The 20,679-nt window shown below is 39.1% G+C and overlaps 1 protein-coding gene across 1 annotated transcript; it reads right to left on the bottom strand.

Annotated features, from left to right (window-relative positions):
* Nucleotides 1–8,140: 8,140 nt before the first annotated feature.
* LOC146254851 (uncharacterized) lies at nt 8,141–17,015 on the bottom strand. The gene is made up of 8 exons (XM_084675464.1): nt 16,927–17,015; nt 15,738–15,760; nt 15,603–15,642; nt 12,957–13,096; nt 11,464–12,414; nt 11,062–11,246; nt 8,947–9,091; nt 8,141–8,734 (listed from the first exon to the last, which is right to left on the bottom strand). The coding sequence occupies exons 5-8, from the start codon at nt 12,400–12,402 to the stop codon at nt 8,141–8,143; spliced, it is 1,863 nt and encodes a 620-aa protein (XP_084531590.1). The 5' UTR covers nt 12,403–12,414; nt 12,957–13,096; nt 15,603–15,642; nt 15,738–15,760; nt 16,927–17,015.
* Nucleotides 17,016–20,679: the final 3,664 nt, after the last annotated feature.

Here is a 20,679-nt window from a genome sequence, read left to right as displayed (position 1 = left end):
TGCCTCCACCTCTCTTACGGTCAAATATGGAGTTACTGGATGGAGTCTCAACTTGATGTCTCTCACATCTTTGTAACTTACTGTAGCATTGCTAGACATGTTGATAAGCAAGGGTCAAGATTCTGGTGTGATTGTAGTTGTTCTTGGGTATAGACGGAATTGTGAAGCATTGTTCTGTGGATTCTTGATCTCCTAAGACCTACTCCTCAGCTCTGGCTTGTCCTAGGCCTACTCCTTCTTGCTCACCTCATGCTTTCTATCTCTGGTTTACAATAATCATGGTAGAGTAGGCATAAGAGTTAACTTTATTGATTGCATTCATTTGCAATATGATAAAATGTATGTTATTTAACCTTAATTTTACCATTCTTGCTCTGATGTAACCCAAAGAGACAAATAACTGTAATTCCAGTGGCATTGGCATTATTTGGTTAATGTTAATACACTGTTCAGTTTCCCATCTTCCTTCAAACCATAAGGGAATTAGTTTCGGTTATTTGGCCAATATATTGACCCCCAACAATGTTGAAATAGATTTGCTGAAACAACAGTTACAGGACGGTAGCCTACATCATGTAAATTGTAGGAATCACATGAATCATGTAAATTGTAGGAACAATAGTCAATAGAAATATGCTACTCATTGTTAGATTTCTATTTGTATGCAATAAAGAAGACCAAATACAATTTCAATTATTTGTCTTTATTTCAGTGCCAAAAGGCATTTGGTCAATTCTGAGTGCAAGTCCACGGCGAGTAACACTAGCGATGAAGACCCAAGGGCTGAGAATGTTGCTAGAATAAATTACAGATTGTGACAGGAAACGGTAACGTTCACTTAAGTATTCATCAGGGAATTAAAGTACATCAAACCGCAGTCTTAAAATTGTCTCCTGGCGTATAACTAAGCAAATTAAATTTTGTTCGAGATCGCTCGGCTGAACCAGGAAATGATATGCCGTGTCTGCCAACGCTATCAGGCTAAGAAAGTGGGAGGGGATCGGTAGAAACGCAGTTTGGCATGGAAAACCTGCTAGCGAGCAGGTTAGTTTCAAGGAGTAAGTTACCATGGAAACTTACCAAAAGGTTTTGTTACCTCTCTTTCTGGAACGCGGAACTCGGAGTATGCCTCTTTTCAGGGTTAATCAACTCAAAGTTTTCACTAAACCCGCTACTTGGAATACCCCCCAGATCATCAATATCATGGCCCAAAAACTGGATTTGAACCTGTGACTTTACACTTTGTAGGATACCATCCCAGCCCATTGAGCTATTCTCAGTGTTGGGAAGAAATGACGTCAGTTACTGTATAAAAAAGGAAGGCATTACTCCTGTAGCACGCATTGTTAGATTAGGCCAAAGTTTAAACAGCTGTATTTCAGTGATCTTTTGACATGTCAAGGTAAAATTGCACATGGAATTTCAGAATGATGTCATCTTGAAGCCAATAAGGTAAAAAAAAAAACACCAGTCAAATGTGGACACTTACATAAATACACCCCTTTCAGCTATTTTGCATAGCATTTCTTATTCCATTAAATCCTATATAAAGACATTTTACAAATCTTTAGCACATTTTATGTCAATTGGATCTATGGTTCATGAGCAAGAAATGATCCAATGGTTAGATGTAGCATGATCTTATTATTTATGTATAAAAAACTCACCAGGGACAACGACAACGGCAACCCTGCACTATTTATTATTATTATGTCATCTTAAATTAAGTGTCTGAACACTGGGTTTTTCCTGGGTCAAAATGGGTCTTCGGTGCAACAAAAAAAATATATATATATATATTTATTTATTTTTTTCTTATGTTTTCTAATCAATGTATTTATTCCCAGGTGTTTTACATCCCCCCCCCCACACACACACGTTTTTCCTATTTCCCCTTAAGCAATAAAGTTAGGCTACTTAAAGACACCTTACACTCATAAAGTATGTTCTAATTGGCATAAATGCTGCCAATTAATAATTGACATAACAACTTATTGTAAAAGTTCAGTAGCCTAGCCTCTTGATTAAGGTAGGCCACTCTGAAGCATGTACACTGCTTGCTTCATTTGATCTTCATAGGCTAAGCATTCTGTTGCAAATATTAACAATAAACCCACTTTTCATTCATTAAAACTACTTCAGCATAATAAATCACCTAAAATACAAACCTGATCAAGGGCATCAATCGCTATAGACATGTGCAATTTAGCTAGCAGGGGAAGAACACAAACAACAATAATCACCAGTTAACTTGATTTAAATTCGCAAGAACTATAGACTTATACAATAACAGGCTTAAATGAACTTAGAACATAAGTTATACGACTTACAGTTCTCGAGGACGCACACACGCAATCTCAACTGCGGTGTGAAGCGCGTGTCCGTGCAATTCTCCGACATGCACTCTAACAATCACTGCTGATAGACGGCCACAAATTTTGTACAGCCTGATTTCTGATACCGTGGCGGCAGAAATGTTGCCATAGAGGAAACACTGCACTATATATGATCATTCCAGGTTAAGAACACCAATGGAGGCTGCGTTTGAAATTGTAAATCAAACTTTTGCCAGGATTTTGAGTGGAAATTTCATTTGCATTTGTACAGGTGTATTCGTGCACGTCAGGCTGGACCTCGCAGCGGAACGACAGTTTAGTGGCTGTTGATTCTCACCTCACAGTTGCGTATTGATTAGACAAGAAGACACGCTTATCAACTCGATTACTATTGCTCAAAACAGAACGAGTGTTCGGCTGTAGCCTACTTGAAACATACTCTGTTGAGAACATATTCACTGACATGCATTGCACGTGTGATGAACACAGCTTATTTTTTTATTTTTTTTCATTGCAGACTTTTTTTTGCCTTTGGCTCTCGGGATTTATCATTGGCGCTCGGGAAAACGCGGGCGCCAACATTTTCTCTATACAGGAAAAACCCTGGAACAGGACTGGGTGTGCAGGCACACATGATTAGTTTCTCCTCCGTCTTGAACATGAAACCTAGATTCTGGGTTAGAAATGTTGCCAATGACCAACGGTTGCTACGTTACAAGAAACAAGCAACCAATCCGATTGGCCAACGCTCTTCACTGTTCCACTGTCCTTCCACAAGTACTTTCCAGCTCTGAAAAGAGTTCCAGCAACTACATTTCTGCAATTTTTTTCCTTTTCTCAATTTATTTAGCATCTTTAGGTGACTTCATTTTATAAGGATTGAAAAATAATACAAAATATGAACATAATTCATCTCCCATCTTCTTTAAACCTTCAACTTTTTCTGCTAGGACTTCAGGACTTAACTTTTTTTCAGCCCTTTAATCAATTCTAACTTTTTTTCCAGCAAGTTCAAGTCATTCCAGTATTGTCCTTTTACCTTCAAATTCGTTCAACCCAGGCTTCAGCAACTGGTTTTCTGCTAAATGTTAACATTTTCCTGCAGCTCATCTTTCTGAAATGTTCCCCTTTTTGTTTTGCATTTTCTTATTCTTTTCTTCTGTTTTCTGCCTTCATCTTGCTCCGGGTCCTTTCAAAAATACCTTTCACAGCAGTGTCTTCCAACTGACAGTACTTTTGAATTTCTTTTCTCTTTTCTGTACTTTTCTGCCTTCATCTTGCTGCAGGTCCTATCTAAAATACATGTCAGGACTTTTAAAACTCCAGCAAATAATATTCATACATTTTCACATTTGTATGCATTGTTTCTCTTCTTTCTGATTTTTTTTCACTTTTTGTTTTGCATTTTTCTTATCTTTTCTGTAGTTTTATGCCTTCGTCCAGCTCCAGCCCCTATTTAAAATACCTTTCAGATGCTTTAAAGCTTCAGCTTAGAACTTTCAAAAAATGTTCACAATTTTCAGCTTTTTTTTCCAGCTATCCCCATTCAGGTTTTCAGCATTCTCACTGCTGTTTCGCAGGAACAGCCTTTTCTAGTTATTTATTATTTTTGCTCCCCTAACGCTCAGTCAATATTTGGACTACATAGACAACGCCTGTGTCAAAATGTTCGTCTTGGTCTCGATTGCGTTGCTTGTATTTGGATTTACGTTCCGTTGCACAGTTTAGAAGGCTACAACGTTTTTGTGGGGACAAAGTGCCTTTTGTCGACGAAGGGTAACCTGTGCTAGCTACGTCACCACGTCAACACACGTTAGCAAAGACGCATGGATACAACGTGATGGAGACTTTCTAGCTCGCAAATTAGAGATTGGATTACGAGTGAAAAATACCACCCTCAAAAAATCAAAACCATTTGGCTTTGTAGAGAAAGCGATTTTGAGTGGAACTGCAATCTCGGATTTTTGATTTAGGTCGTGACAGTCTTTGAAATTTGAGCGAGTGCTGGTCGCCCGTTAGACCGCCTAGTCTTTTAGGCGTCAGCCATGCTAGAAATAGTAGTATTTTTTGTAGCTAATTTTAAAGTTCAATTTTACACGAAAAAACAGAAAGAGGGAAATGTTATGACGATATGACTATTGTGAAAACAGCCAGGTGGTGAGATTTTAATATAGGTTGCTGTAAAAACGTTGATTTGTTTGCTACGTGAGAGCCTGTCAGCCTCCATTGACGATTACGGAAGCAATGTTGTCAACAGTGTTGACACTCAGTCAACTGTCGATCTGCGTCTGGTGAGTATTTTCTTAATTTCGTACCAGGGTCAATTCTACATCTAAATGGACAGCAGTGTTTTAAAGATATGGCGATTGCGAAGACAGCCAGCGGGTCACCATAGTTTGTTATTTGTGTAAAACTTGGAATTTGAGTGAGACTGCGTCTTGTTTTGACGTTAGCCACAGAGTCGGCTCGCCCACTGGCAGTGTAGCTATAGTACTGTCTTCAATGCCACAGCTATGGCTAAACTTTATTATGTCTTATTACACGGCTTTTCTTAATGCTGTAGAATGGCCCATTCACTTGAATGGGGCTTCCCAACGTTCAGCGGTGAACAATTTTCTCATATTTGACCGTTGCTATGAATATTTGACCGCTGTCAAGGGAAGTGGCCTTTTTGCCTCGGATTCACGTCTTTCGTAGCACTCCGCAAGTAGTCCGGTAACTTTTCAACCCCAGGGTACTCTGTTGCTTACCGACGTCAGCTGATTTGAAGCCTAAATAATGCTCAAAGTCTATGAAGTTCAACGTCTTTGGCGAACTATTTCTCTGCTGATCAACAATACGAATGGTAACAAATACATTGTAAAAAGACACAGTGTGTTAAGTTGTAACGTAACTGCTTTACTGCAAGGCAGTTGCCGAAACGCCACAAGAGACCTGGGTTATAACTATTTGCTCATTTTACTTCGTGATATGACACACAATTTGTCGTGTCCTGTACCTTTAATGCAGCACAGGAAGTACTGATACAGGTTGTATAGGGATGAAGAAGTGACTTCCGGAGAGATGCCATGCTAGTTCTGCCCTGAGTAAAGTATCATGTTGATTAAGCTCTGCCTACTTCGTCATTTTTCATATATAAGAACATAACACAATTGTAATGTGTAATGTACAATATAAGCTAATATTATTAAGGAAGTACATCTACTTTCGGAAACAGTAGTCTACTATTTCATTGAAGAATTAGCATCATGACATTAGCTTCTGTTGCCCGGGCAACAGATACTACAGCGGTCTATGCATCTGTTTTCAATGGTTAAAATAATCATTACTCACAAATAGGCTACATTATCTTTGTAGGAATTATTATGACATTAGATTACAAGTAAATGATGTGTGGGTGAAATTATCATTACCTGTGGTTTCAAACCAGTGTACAGTAGCTCACTGCAACGCTGTAGCTAGTAGCTAACAAAAACATCTCTACAGTACAGGCACAGCTGTTTACAGGAAGTCAAACAGCGGCACATAATCGACACTACCCTAACTTAAAAAGTCTTTCAATTGGTGAAACTATCTGACTAGTGACTTCTAACCTAAACTCCATTGCCACAGTCTAAACTTGTCAATCTGTTCATGAAAATAATGCATTTCAGCCTAAACCGTACAACGGAACGTTAAATCGAATTCAACCAACGCAATCGCTACCGAGACGAACACAGTCTAGTACTGTAGTACTGTAGTACAATTTACCAGGGCAGCTTCTCCACACAGGGCTATTTTGCGTTATTACTGACAATGATCGCTACCACTGAGCTTTTTATGAATGAGGGATTTTCCCCTAAATAAGCTTATTTACGTTTATGGGGGCATATTTTTCAGTTAGCATGGTACTATTTGAATCGCGATCCCATCTGAGATAGCTATATGCCCGGTGATGTCGTTGTTAGAATAAGCTTCAAAGGTTTTTTTTAAATTTATGAATGAATGCAACATGAGTAGGCTAAATGCCTGAAAATATCACAAGAAGGGAAACATTTAAAATTATGTTTAAGTCAAAGAGATTTGGTCCAGTTTTACACTGGTCTGCCAAATGTATTTGTTTTGATTCAACTATTAGGCTGCTTGCATTCTACTCTTCACTCTTAATATTTTGAGTTGTAAATGAGCATAACAAATTTATGCTTTTAAATCTATGTAATCTTTATAAATAATAAGTAGGCTATGTATTTTTGATATAAAATATAGCCTACAGAAATATCCGTTGTAAAAATGTCATTAAAAAACGGACCCCTGTGCAACCGACAACCGGCAAGCAAGCACACCCTACAATTTCCCCAGAAATTGTACCCTCTCTAGTTATTTAGTATTATACAAAGATATTGTGTCAATGTGGACATTTACATAAATTCACCCCCTTCAGCCATTTTGCATTACCTGTCTTATTCCATATCACCTTTTAGAAAGACATTTATTCTACAAATATGTAACTAATTTCAAGTGTATAGGATCAATGGCTTGTGAGCAGAATGGTTTTGAAGGTTGTCCCAAATTTGGACATTACAACAAAGTTCATAAGTCTGACGTTATGAGTCCTTGAGGCTTTTTTGTTCCCCATAAGTAACAGAAGAATTGGAGTAATAGAGTGGAAATGCCATCACTTTGAAAATGTGACTTTTGGGCGTTGCATGTGGCGCCTCCTAAGGACCAATGTGGCCCATTATTGGTGTGGTGGTACCCATTGGCCTGTCGTATCAATGTGCCAACTTAGAAAATTGAGTTATTGTGGCGCAAGGAGAAGGGGATTAATAATATTAATAAAACCAACAAATACAATAGGTCCCCCTACAGGAGGAAGCTTAATAACAAATTAAATAGTTAAAAATAAATAGTTGCAACCATAAAGGGTTTGAAAACGTCTATTTATTATAAAAGTTTTATTTTAAGTTTAAGTCCTAATACGACTTCTCATTTTAATAAAAATCTATAATATGGTTGAGGGTTTATTAGTATGTAAGACAATGCCTATTTAGGGTTCCTCCGGTAGGATGGAACCTATTGTTTTTGTTAGCATTCTTATTTTTCTTCTTCTCCATAAAATGGCTCAATAGCTCAAAAATTTGGCCTAATGATACAACAGGTCACTCACTACTCCCAGACGGCTAGTGGCCCATGTACGCCCATAGGTGGCGATATAAGCCATGCCCAAAGTCTACGTGATTTCTCCAAAATGTCTGAAAATTTGTATACATGCCTTATTTCTCATGGGGAACAAAAAAGCCTCAAGGACCCATAACGTCCACCTTGATAGTTTTCTGTACTGTCCAAATTTGGTACAACCTTCAAAACCATTTTCCTCATGCAAGGGAGTAGGTTTGATTTGGACATTGGTGGGGTCCGTGGGATATGAAAGTGCTTCCTAAAGATGATCGATTTTTTTGTATTCGCAATGATAATTGAAAAGAAATCAATACATCGGCTTAATTAACATGTTTATAATGCATATCTGAATATCAAAAGAGAATATGCATTCTGTAATGTTATAGGTTAAAGCAACTAATGAAAGAAAATTAGTCAACTTAGAAGAGTTTTCAACTTTACTCTGGTGCAACTGTAAACAACATTAACAACATTGTAAATAAATATTCTTGAAATAATACAACAACAGGTGTATCACTAAATGTACAGGTCAGTATAATTTCCTGCTAGGCATTTCTTCCTCCAGTGCCCATGAGCCAGCTGCAGGGTCATCAGCCAGGAATCACTAATACTAACATATACACAGATTAGTGTCCATTGTGCTCTTCCTATTTGAAAGAACCAAACACATGCCTACGTCTTTCTGTAACAGAAATGAACTGCTGATAGATTTCTTTAAGGTCAATGTTGTCCAGTGTCTCCTGATGGACATGGCACACTGCAAGATTATTCAATCTGACTTGAGTCATGGTGGTTCTCAGCCGTGTTTTCAGCCTCCTGAGAGCACTGAAACTTCTTTCAGCCTCAGCTGATGCAACTGGTAGGACTAAAAGCAGCCTGATAAGGGACTCAACCTGAGTCAGACCTCTCACTTCAACTGTCAATCCTCTCATTATTTCTGCCACTTCAACACTAGATTTGACAGTGTATTTGGACCTAAACATGGCTAGTTGGACCTTTAGTATGTCCCTGTTCAGCTCTGGGTACTGATCTACAATGTCATTCACTTCTCCAGTCAGGAGAGTTTCCTCCAGCTTTTGCAAGACATTTAGATGTGGTTGGTTGAACCTCTCCTCAAACTGAATGTGCACACTATCAAGCATTTTATAGAACTCTGTTCTATAATGCTCCTCTGCTGACTTGGGGATGTGCTGGCTTGCTTCACTCGTGAATCGTTTTGGTGGCTTTCTTTGGTGAGGAATCTGAATGGGCGCAATCCCAAGGGAGTCAACCATACCACTGCTTTCTCAAAAACCTCATGAAAGCTCTCCTCATTTCTTTTGGCATGTACAGTAGATTTCACACACTGTATGGCACTTCTCATACCTGCAACAGTTTCAGTCCTTTTTTGAAGGGATGTGTTCAGACACTCCAGCTGCTCTATCACTTCTAATGCCAGACAAAGACCAAGTACCGTTTTCCCTTTCTCAAACCTCTCACGCAGACCATTTGCTCTCATGCCTGTGTTTGACCCACTTGATGCCATCTCCTCCAAGCTAGACAAAACACGTTCATACTGAGACAGCACCACTCTGATAGCTTTGCCCCGCACAGTCCACCTGGTTGGACAAAGTGGTCTGAGTGATTTTAATGGTACCTCTGAACTTATGGCTTTGGAAAATATGTTCTTGAAATTTCATGATTGCTTGTTTAATGTGCCAAGCTCATGCACCAACTGTACACTCATTGATCAAGGGACTGGCTCTGCATGCAGACTGCGTAATCAGGTTAAGACAGTGTGCCCCACAATGCACATACAACGCTAACGGTTGCTGTCTCTTCAGTTCTGCTTGTGCTCCAGAATATTTGCCTGACATATTAGCAGCAGCAATATCATATGTCTGGCCTCTTAACCCAGAAATGGGAATAGCGAGCCTCAAGAGGACATCCTCAGCCATTCTTGCAATCTCCACTCCAGTAGTACCAGGGACCTCATACAAACCAATGAAAACCTCCCGTGGTACCAGGTCATGGTCCACATATCTAAAACAAATAGCCTCTTGTTCTGTTCCTGTGACATCTTGTGTGCCATCCATGATGAGTGAATACTGCAAAACTGGTAGCATCTGGATGGATTGTGCAATACTCCTGACAATACAGTTTCCTAGCATCTGCGAAACCTCGTTTTGCACTTGAGGAGAGGTATAGTCATGACAGCGAGCTAACCAAGTACTGAGACGTACATCATCCCTGGCTTTAAATTTCAGAAGTTGAAATAGATTGCCATCTTTTGTCTCATGGCCTCGCAGTGCTATGCCCTGCCTGGCAAGGTACTGTATTGATCCTACAATATTTTGTAGGCAGTACCTAGCATCCTCTTGTTGCTGTGCCCATGCACTTGAGAGCTGCGAATCTATTGGGCTTCCCTCTTGAGCACTAACTGTCATGGCATGATGGTGGGATTTGGTATTTTGATGCCGCTGAAAACTGGCAAGTGCATTCTTCCAATTATTAAATCCCTTTGACGAAAAGGCAGGGTCTACCTTTTTATATAGTGTGCTTTTCTTTATAGTGTATGTTTTCACACAGTGAAAACAGAGAACCCCTTTGATGGAGGGGCTATAGTGCAGCCATGGATACTGCTTGAACCAACTCTCTTGAAAATGGAGGAGCTTGTGTGGCAGCTGTTGAACTGGAATGTATTTTGGGTGAGGTTGGTTTGGTTTGTCCAGAATATCTTCTTGAATGCTGACACTCTCCCTGACCCTATCCTTGGTACTCTCCCTGCTGCTCTCTCCATTTGGATCAGTTTCCTAAGAAATCACAGTATACATTTGACCACGCTGAAGCAACTACTGCAAACACACTGTTAATATACGCCTATAGTTATTCAGGTCATAATCAGACTAATATTTGACACAATGCTGAATCTCATGACTAACATATTAATCATTATTGAACCTCACCTGTGAATTTCCAGCCTCTCCTTCTCTAGCCTCTCCATCTTCTACAGCATCTCCTCCTCTGTCTCCTTCTCTATCCTCTCCTCCAGTCTCTCCTTCTCTATCCTCTCCTCCAGTCTCTCCTTCTCTATCCTCTCCTCCTCTATCTCCTCCAGTCTCTCCTCCTCCAGTCTCTCCTCCTCTATCTCCTCCAGTCTCTCCTCCTCTATCTCCTCCAGTCTCTCCACTGTCTGTCACCTGACAGTATGTTGATGCATGACATATGAACAGATATATTAGGGTACATACATGGGTAGACAAAATGTTCACACAATTATTCTGTTTTATTCCCCCAAAATATATATGTAGGCCTATAAAATCACATGAGCATCTGCAATGTGCTTGTTGTTACTGTAAATGAGAGGGAAACCTTGAAGGAAAATAAAGGTTATTAAATTTAATTATGTTTATTTATCCCAAAACATTTTTTTAAACCATTGCTCCCTTTCCACACAAATAAAACATGAAAATAATGGTAGGCCTATACCTTAAAATGTGGATCTCTTTGGCATTATAGCCTATGCTGACTAATAATCAATATCAGTATTGTTATGGCTCTAAAATATATAACCTTTTACTTAACTTACACGTTGACTTCTAAAGAAGTCAACCAACGGACATCAATGTCCAGAGTCCTCAAAAGGCTGTTCAGCTCCACCAGACCCATCCTGGCCCTGTACACCCCAAGGAACCTCAGTAGATACTTGTCAAGGCCAGCGAAGAGGGAGTCTTTCAGGTCAACAGACGTAAGGCGAGCAAACTCTGCTTCAATCTGGTAGGCAGAAAAAAGCAAAGGAACACAAGCAGTTGGCTGTAAACTCAATTACTTTACTGTTGTTGCAGAATTTTTTTTTTTTTAATCAATGCATTCTTTATACCAAATTATTCATGACTGATATTAACCATTCTTAAATAAATTATTTAGCAAATCTTAAGCAATTTCAAATCTGATCCACCTAACCGCATCTGAAATAGAAAAATACTTTTACCTGACGTTCAGAGAACAGTGCCGGCCATCTTTCTCTGACATCCGCCACAGGTGGCTCATCCTCCACAATTGTTTTTCTCCGTAAAGAAAAAGTGCTGGTCATCAATCCTTTTATTTTCTGCCAATCAATTTTCCTTTTCTTCATTTCGGTGACCATCTCGGTTCTTTCCTCTTCGAGGGAACGTTGTGTTTTTCCCTCTGGGATGTCTGGCAGGAAATTGACTTCAGATTTTCTGGCCCTCTTAAGTTTTCCTTTCCCAGGTGTACCTGAAGAGCGCGAGTTGATGTTGAGCTCTGGGCATCCAGCCAATCGTAGCTTCTGTCTGAAGTTTCCCATTTTGAACTTCAAGCTAAATTTCCAACAGTACCAACCGCTAACAGATCCTGGTTCCCTCAGACAGGGATGTTTGTCGACGAGAGCTTGTGACACCAAGTCATAATCTTCACGTGTTGGGTATGCGTTGTGGACATAGATGACTTCTGCTATTTTATCCAAAATGTCTGATTTTGTGTCTTTGGACACATCAAGAAGGGTTCCATCTTCATGGAAGGCTTCATTTCCTTTCTTCAACTTAAGTTCCACATCATACGAAAAAGTAGGGATGTCAAATGGCTGTGGCAGCTGACGGGTATGACTGGCAGAGGGGCTTCCCTCAGCGGATGTGGATAGGCTTGCCGTGTCTAAGGTTGAGTCTGTATGATAGGATTCAAGATTCTTGCTGTATACTTTCAAAGTCACTTTGTCCTTAGGCAGCTCTGACATGCTACTCAAGTTGCAAAGCTCATTATCGAACTCTGGATCTTGGAACTGCACCACCAAGTCACCTTCCAATCCAAGCTTGTTCTTCAGCATCAAGTGAAGGCCATCAACAGTCTCTGGCATGCTGTCAATTGTTATCCTCCGGATGTCGTCTTGGCTAAGGATGACGCGCAGCAACATGGTGAATCCCAACTAATAAAAAATAGAAATTATGTTACAAAAATGGTTGTGTCATGATCAAATATCATAAATTGGCCTATGGATATCATACGAGTAACTTCAAGGTGAAATAAAATGTTAAATTTGTGTTCTGCCAGACTATAAATTGAATGCCTTAATTAAACCCTATGAAATACCTGAAAATTGGTTTTCAAATTTTGTATATTTTGGCAGTAAAGCTTAAGGTAGAGTCAGCGATTCGGGGGAGAATGCTTATCATAATCAGTGAATTTCTCCTCACGATCTGCTACCTGTCCGTACTCTGCTGCAAAAAAATGCAGTGGGAATACAAAGCCTAGGCTCTATAAAGTGGCATGTTGCTAGCTATGGTGGCCCCTTTGTTTACATTACAGTTTACAGAACCTAGGCTGTGTATTACCATTGGATTTTACTATTGCTCACAAAGTACAGACATGTAGTAGATCATGAGTAGATATTCACTGACAAAACAACAACAAGGGTCAGGGTTAGTGTACAATTACAAGTATTCACATGACAATCAGCAAAATTATCACCTCAGTGCAGTAGGGATGCCTTCGGAGAAATCAGGTGTCTTCCTTGCACGGTGTAGGCTGACAGAGGGGCGTAGTGGTTCAGCTCTGCAGGTTCGACCACAACCAGTTGGAGATCATCAGCGCTGCAAACTTCAAAACATCTGAAGTGGTCCAGGTACCAGGCAGAGAAAGGTTGAAGAATAAAGAATGCCTTGTTGTCCACTACCACAATGTACAGAATTTGACAGAAATCAGGAAGTCCGCTTGTGCTTCCAAATGATACGTACATTCCCTTTACATATTTTGTCCCATGTATAAAGGCTGTTGTTGCAAGTGATGCACTGGTCAGATGACTGAATTTGTGCTGAATAGCTTGTCTGACTGAGGTTGACAGATTTTCAAGGGAACTGTATGTTGCTCTTTCTACTTCCACTGCTGGCTTGAACAGGCACGGCATGTCAAAAAAGTATGACAACATAAGTTGGTGTCTGTTGGCCAAGGATAAAACAATGTTCTTGAAGTTATTTAGATCACGGACCGCTTTCTTGAAAAAGCTATGTTTAGCTTCAAAGCGAAATGTCCAGAAGTCAACCACAGGTCCAAAGCATCGAATTAGACAGGGATAATGTTCAAGGAAATTATGTTTGGGTTTGAGTTTTACATCAGGAAACACTTCTATTAAAAGTGTCCTATGTTCAAAGATCTTTGCTTCCAAGTAAGAGAGGCTTTCTTCTGTGAAAGTGGACGATACCAAGATTTCAACAATGTCTTTCAGTTCGAGAATCACAGACCAAGCGTTATCATTTTCAGGAACAACATCACCAATAATTAATGGCAACAACCTTAACAGAGTCCAATTCTCATGGCCATTCCCTCCTATTGTTCCAACCAAATGAAAATTTACTGGAATTTTCTGAGGGCAATTGGTTTTGTCTGAGAACTTATAAGGAAAGTGCTGTATGGCAGTATTTAAATTATCTACAGTGAAATATTTCTTATCAATTAATTTTTTCAAACACAAACACAGCTCAAAGGGTACAATGCCTTCCAACAGGTCGTGCAAAAAGTCAGGTGGAAACCCTGTGATGCAATGAAAGTACTGTAGCTCATTTAGAACACAGTCCCTTTTTACCCCATTCACACTTTTCAAAGTCACATTTTCTTTAAGCTCAGAGAGGTCTAGGTTATGCGACTCTCTTGTTCTCAATACAAATGCACCACTTCTTACAGAACAAGTTTGAATATCTTTACAACTTGCAAGGCAAAATCTGCAAAACTTGTCCACATTAAATGATTCTTGAAAGCCAGCAAAAGAATGTGCCCCCAAATTATCTGATGAAATGTATAGTACTGTGCCTCTGACACTAGTTCCCAATCTGTTGATGTAAATTCCTTGATTTTCAAGCAATTTTAGGTCTCTTAGTAATGGTTGAACAATTGGACTGTAACCAAATGTTTTAACATCTTGACTTTTGCATAGGGCAGCCAGATATATAGTAGATAATGATGATCTGTCTCTTACAGGTAAATTAGCAATTATCCAATAGATGGCACACAATTTATGTTTTTTTCTTGATGTCCCTAAAGGATTACAGACTTCGAAATCATCAATATACAAGGCCAGAGAAATACTCAGATCTTCACCAGAAATAAGTGGATTTTCTTTACAGTATGATGCATCAGAAAATGATGTATAATGGCCAGATTGTGATTTTTGGCTTTCTTCTAAAACTCTGTCAAGTACATCACCCCTATTTAACAATACTTGAAGAACACCCAAGATTGACACATAAACAAATGTTCGTTTTGATGACAAATCTAAAACGAATTCAACTGGGTTAATAACACTGAAGTTTTCTTTGAAAAATGATAACCTTCTTTTGTCAGTTCCCAAAGACCCACCTTCAGAAAGACAGCTAAAATGATTAGCCTGGCACAAAGTATCTTTAACTATATTTAAAGTGTTTTCATCAATGGTACAACCATGCTGCCTCAATGCTTTATCAAGAGTGTTTTTGTTTAGCTCACCAACTAAAACACCAATATCCCTCAATTCTGTAACTATTTGCGGAACCGCTGTCTTTGAGACATGCAAAACTGCTTGCAATCGCAGAAATAAAGATGCAAGTCTTGCCTGAACTGTATCAGTGTTAACCTCCTGCTCGGTTATATTCTCACCCCCAGAAAATTCAGCGTCACTGATATCTGACTGCACTTGATCAACCAGGTGCTCCTCATTTACATTTGTTTGAATAACAAGCTCAGATTTCAAGTCTTGCAGTGTGACATTGTTATGAAAACGACTTTTGTGTGAAGTAAAGGTAGAGTAAACACTTGATTTGAAAGAACAATGATTTAAGGGGCAGGTAACAGTCTCTTTGCTTTTAAGATGTTTCCCAAGATGAGAGAAATACTGTTTTATAGTCACTGGATCATTGAAATTGCATAACTGACAGTTAATTTTAAAGTTTAAATGTCCAATAGGTCCATGCTGTGAAACTCCATGTTGTCTCAAGTGGTTTTTCAGAGATTGTTGTGATCGGAAAACTAGATGACAGTCACTGTAGATACAGGGCAATGGACAGTTTCTTCCAAAATGTCCATGGACAGCTCTATAATGTTCAATTATTCTTCTACGATTTTCTGAGAAGTAGGTACAATACTTACAAATCCACCGCATTTCCGTTTGCATTCAAAACATGTAGACCTGGAAAAAGAAAGAAAAGATCATTAGGAAAGATATTTGACTTTAATAAGCATTTTATATATTTCTCAAAGAAATTTACAAAATAAAAAACCTACATTTGCATTTTCAGCATGTAAAACTGGAAACAGAAGGGAGAAAAAAGGAGAATTAGGACAGATATGTGACTTGGTAGTTAAATAACCATTTCCTATTTACATACAACAGTACACATATCTCTATAATAAGTCTAAAAGTTCAGTGTAAAAGACAGTTAAGCTGATATTTATTTATTTGTATTTATTTATTTGTTAATGATTCTTAAAATGCCAGGGCAATTCATAACAAATATAGCACTTTCTCATTTCTATTCAAAGGGGCATCTTAAAGCATGACACGTGCACCGGTCTTGTAAACGGCAAAGTTCCATTTACAATACTTTAAATCTATTGGGAGCTATTGAAGACCGCTGAATAACGTTATGGTCCAATTCAACCTTGTCATGCGTGTGCGCGCGCGCACAGGTCCGCGGCCAGCCAAGAATAAATACAACACCATAGAACCTTGAACAGCAGCCATTATCAGCAGCCCTGTTTGTAGATGTGCCCGTGACGTTCACAGCAGACTATGGCCGTCCAGCAGTGGTTTAAATTAAATAATAAAAAATAAAAAACAGACGCCAAGTCTGCCGTACTTTTACTGTGACCGCAAGATTAAAACCCCATGAAAATTGGATTAATAAAAACACGTGATTAAGGTTATTGCATAGCCTATTCATTCAAACAGGTAGCAAGGAAAAGCTCTCGTGTAGTTCACAAATGGCACTATGAAATTGACTATTTTAAAAATTAAAATATGATGCGGTTGTTACTAACTCATGATTAAAATTAGCTCTGGCATCGCAGACTGGAGCGGAGACGTTGTTTCTGGTGTTTGAACTAACACGAGGGCGCTGTGTGTAGGCCACATTCCGGCAGCCAGTTTAACGGTGCCGCCTCGTGTAAAACGCTACCGCCTCGTGTAAAACGCTACTTGTTGACATTTTTTAATTCGTTTTCTGCCACCAGTGACAATGAAAAGTACAACTTTCGATGTAAATTAATGTCATTACACTCGATATTTACTGTGCTGTCGAACATATATGTTTAAGTAGGCTAGCTAGTAAGCTAAGTGGTTAAGAAAAACTCTGCTCAGTGTAAAGCTTGCATTTTTTTCAGTTAAGTTTACAATTAACGAGTATCACGCAATACCAAACACATTAAATGTTTCAGAAGTATTACATGTATGTTTATAAGAATTTGCACTCACCTTCTGTCGAGTAAAAGAGTCCGCTCCGGTATCTCCTTTTCACTGCGCAGAAAGATGGCGGCAGTGCCTTCCCGTTCCCGGTGGATTCAAAGTCACGCAGGCACGCAAGTCGTACCACGTGACTCTCAGCGTACAACGTGATGACGCATAAACGACCAATTTTAGCCTGGTTTTTTTAACTCAACTAGGTCTTTCTAGCTAACATAACATTGATTTTCAATTTGGTTAACTTCCATGTAGTTGAGGCGCTGTTAATTGCTTATTTGAAGTTATATCAACTTTCTACACACACCCATGTCATATTGACAAGAAAACATTTGTTAAGATAACAAAAAAGCGAAATCCGGGTTTACAGTGTGTACGTCCAATTGATATCCTTTATGTGTCTGTGCGGTCAGAAATACAACTCTTTTGGCAGTTTCCAAAACGTCACCCAATTCTGCTTACATGGTGCGTGTTTTACATTTACCTAGCATCCACACCTCAAACAAGTAAACCTAGACGCTAAACTATACGTCCAATCCAAGAAATGAGGATATTTTCCGAGACCCAAGACTCTCCCGAAACCAGACATGTCCTTTATATGTCTGTGCGGTCAGAAATACGACTCTACCGGCAGTTTAAAAACACGTCTACTTTTGAAATTCTCGGACGAATTTTGCCCACCTCTCCATTAAAGTTAGTGAGAGAATTTAAAAGGCCGAGTGGCCTCGTAGCTACGGCCGAACACCACCCGTGGTATATTCCTCAACAACCCCACTCGCACTCGTACTGTATTGCTTTATTATAAAACAATTGGGTTTTTTCGACTTAAATGGCTGTTTCTGATTGGACGAGAGACGTTCCATGAGTTGAATTATCTGACAACAACCCACTCTGACTTTTCACTCCAATAAAAAATCACTCCGCGATGAAACATTCGCGTTGATACAAATAAGTAACCATAACAACGGCGACGAGTCAATGCCTCCATTTACAATTTGAAAGACTTTAACAAGCTAACTTGTACTTACAACAATGACTTCAATATTTTTTATAACGTATTTGAAAAATGTTTCTTTTCAGAATGTACTGTGTCAGTACATTCCGCTCATCTCACATCCCGTTCTCTATTGACCTCGCTCAATCTAGGTTACTTCAGACGGGCTGCGGCCGACACGACAGCAGTAGCAGCAACTCTACACTTGGCCAATTATTTTCTTCTTAAAAATCTGGATTTTATTTGGGGACAATGACATGGCTCGATAGCTGGCTAGTCTTGTCGTTAATCATACTGTCAAATTATAATTACAGTTTGGAGATAATGTCCACTTTGATGCGGTCATCTCACATCAATTTGCTATTCAACTTGCTCCACAGGCTGCGGCCGTACTGTAGCCTAGTACTAGTATGGCCGATACTTTGTTCGTGAAAATCTTGATATTGATTTTGGGATAGTGACATGGCTGGTTAGCTAGCAAATCTTCCTGTCAAACATAATGTAAAATTATATTTACTGTTTGTCAACCATACACAATTTTATTGCCTTTGAATCTTGCTCGCATAACGTTAGCTTTTGGGCTAATAGCTCAGCTGACGTTGACACCGGAACTATTTTTTCGCTGCGGAGGAACAATGGCAAAATAAATAATTTTTTTATCAATAGCTGTATTGTTGAGGAATATACCACGGGTGTTGTTGCCTACGCCACTTAGCCTCCGGCCTCGTAGCTACGGCCGAACACCACCCGTGGTATATTCCTCAACAACCCCACTCGCACTCGTACTATATTGCTTTATTAAAAGTAAAAACTTTCCAGTTACGAAGCGTTTGTTCGTAGGATTAATGCCAGCTGCAGCAAACACTTACCCCAGAACTGGTTTGGCTATTCGTGACGGTCACCTATGACTGTCTTGAGCCTCGATTTTTGCAGATTTCTGTGAAACTTGCAAAAATAAAAACAATCTAGCTAGATTATGTACACTTTAAGCTCAATGTACATACCTTGTTTGGTCGATTGTGGAAAAAAAGTCGAACCGTTATTAGCCTACTTATGGAGAGCCATCACGCTAGCTCGATTATGAGAAATGTAGCTAGAATCCACACCCCAAACAAGTTAACCTAGACGCAAAACTGTACGTCCGATCCCAAAAATAAGGATATTTTCCGAGACCCAAGACTCTGCCGAAACCATTGATATCCTTTATGTGTCTGTTCGGTCAGAAATACAACTCTTTTGGCAATTTCCAAAACGTCAGCCAATTTTTTTTTCATGGTGCGTGTCTGTTTGGTTGCCACGGTGATGGCGCAGCTGTGATTGCTAACAAGCTGGGCAGAGAGAATCACAAATTTAGCTGGAATCCACACCTCAAACAAGTTAACCTAGACGCAAAACTATCCAATCCAAAAAACAAAAATGCGGTCAAAAATACGACTCTACCGGCAGTTTAAAAACACGTCTACTTTCGAAATTCTCTGACGAATTTTACCCACCTCTCCATTGAAGTTAGTGAGAGAATTTGAAAGGCTGCTCTCGCTTCAAGGCTCAAAGCTGAAAATCTGTAAATGTGAGCTCTTTAGTAGTTACATTGGCTGAAAGAGGACAAGTTTTCCTACATTTTAAGGTATATTGTTTCTGTACGTTAAACTATATGAACGTCAGAGGAATTTGTTTGACAATTTAGTTGAATATCAGAAAAAGAGCAGCCAGCAGTGTGCCACTCTGCTGGCTGCTCAACCATAAAAATCAAGAAGGAGCTAAATTTTCCATGTATTTAAAACTGCCACGATTCAAAATTGTCTGAATATATTTGAAAAAGCTGAATCATTTGGGAATAGCTGAATGTCTTGTGAACATTTTAAAGGCTGAATGGTGTCTCTAGCTGAAAGTATGCTGAAGTAGTTCAGTTTGAAAGAGGAGGAAGCTTTTTAATGATTTGAAAGGATTTACCATTTCTTTCAATGGGAGAATAATTTGCACAAAAACCTTAATTCTTTAAAAAGTATAAAAGTGATAAATACCAAAAGTCATAGCCACCATCTCCTGAAGGAGCTGAACGTTTTGATACAAACATTGTCGGAATCGGTGAAAGTATGCAGAACTAGTTAAAGGCCAAAAAACGGCGGAAGAACTGAGAAGTTGAAAAACAACTAGAAAAGGCTGTTCCTGCGAAACAGCAGTGAGAATGCTGAAAACCTGAATGGGGATAGCTGACCATGCTAAAAAAGCTGAAAATAGTGAAAATTTAGTAGAAAGTTATAAGCCGAATGTCTTGTGAACATTTTAAAGGTTGAATGGTGTCTCTATCTGAAAGTATGCTGAAGTAGTTATGTTTGAAACAGGAGGACTGAAAGTATGCTGAAGTAGTTAAGTTTGAAAGAGGAAGCTTTTTTAACGATTTGAAAGGATTTACCATTACTTTTAAAGGGAGAATAATTTGCACAAAAACCTTTAAAAAAAAAATTGTATGAAAGGGAGAAACACCAAAACACAGCACACATCTCCTGAAGGAGCTGAACGTTTTCTTTTTTATTGCTGAAAATACAGAAATAAGAAAATACCCAAAAGCTGAAATGAATTTCAAAAATGTGTGAGTCACACAAAAGAGGCAGTGTGAAAGCTGAACTGGATGATCTTACAAAGCTAAGAGCTAAAATAGCCTACAATGCGGGAGAAGCTGAAAGCTGAACTGTTTAACAGGAGAAGAAGTAGGCTAGCTAGTCATAACAATAATATTATCGTTTTAACAGCTGAAATTATAGTTGGGATAGTAA

Source organism: Hypomesus nipponensis, chromosome 16, assembly GCF_054491055.1.
Source record: "Hypomesus nipponensis isolate SF chromosome 16, ASM5449105v1, whole genome shotgun sequence".
Lineage (NCBI taxonomy): Eukaryota > Metazoa > Chordata > Actinopteri > Osmeriformes > Osmeridae > Hypomesus > Hypomesus nipponensis.
This window is presented reverse-complemented; position numbering and strand designations above follow the sequence as displayed.

Coding starts and splice junctions, on each gene's coding strand:
- LOC146254851 (XM_084675464.1), bottom strand. CDS start 12,402: ATGTTGCTGCGCGTCATCCTTAGCCAAGACGACATCCGGAGGATAACA. Junction 11,247..11,463: donor CACTGTTCTCTGAACGTCAG/GTAAAAGTATTT, acceptor TCTGCCTACCAG/ATTGAAGCAGAGTTTGCTCG. Junction 9,092..11,061: donor ACTTCTTTAGAAGTCAACGT/GTAAGTTAAGTA, acceptor TTGTCCAACCAG/GTGGACTGTGCGGGGCAAAG.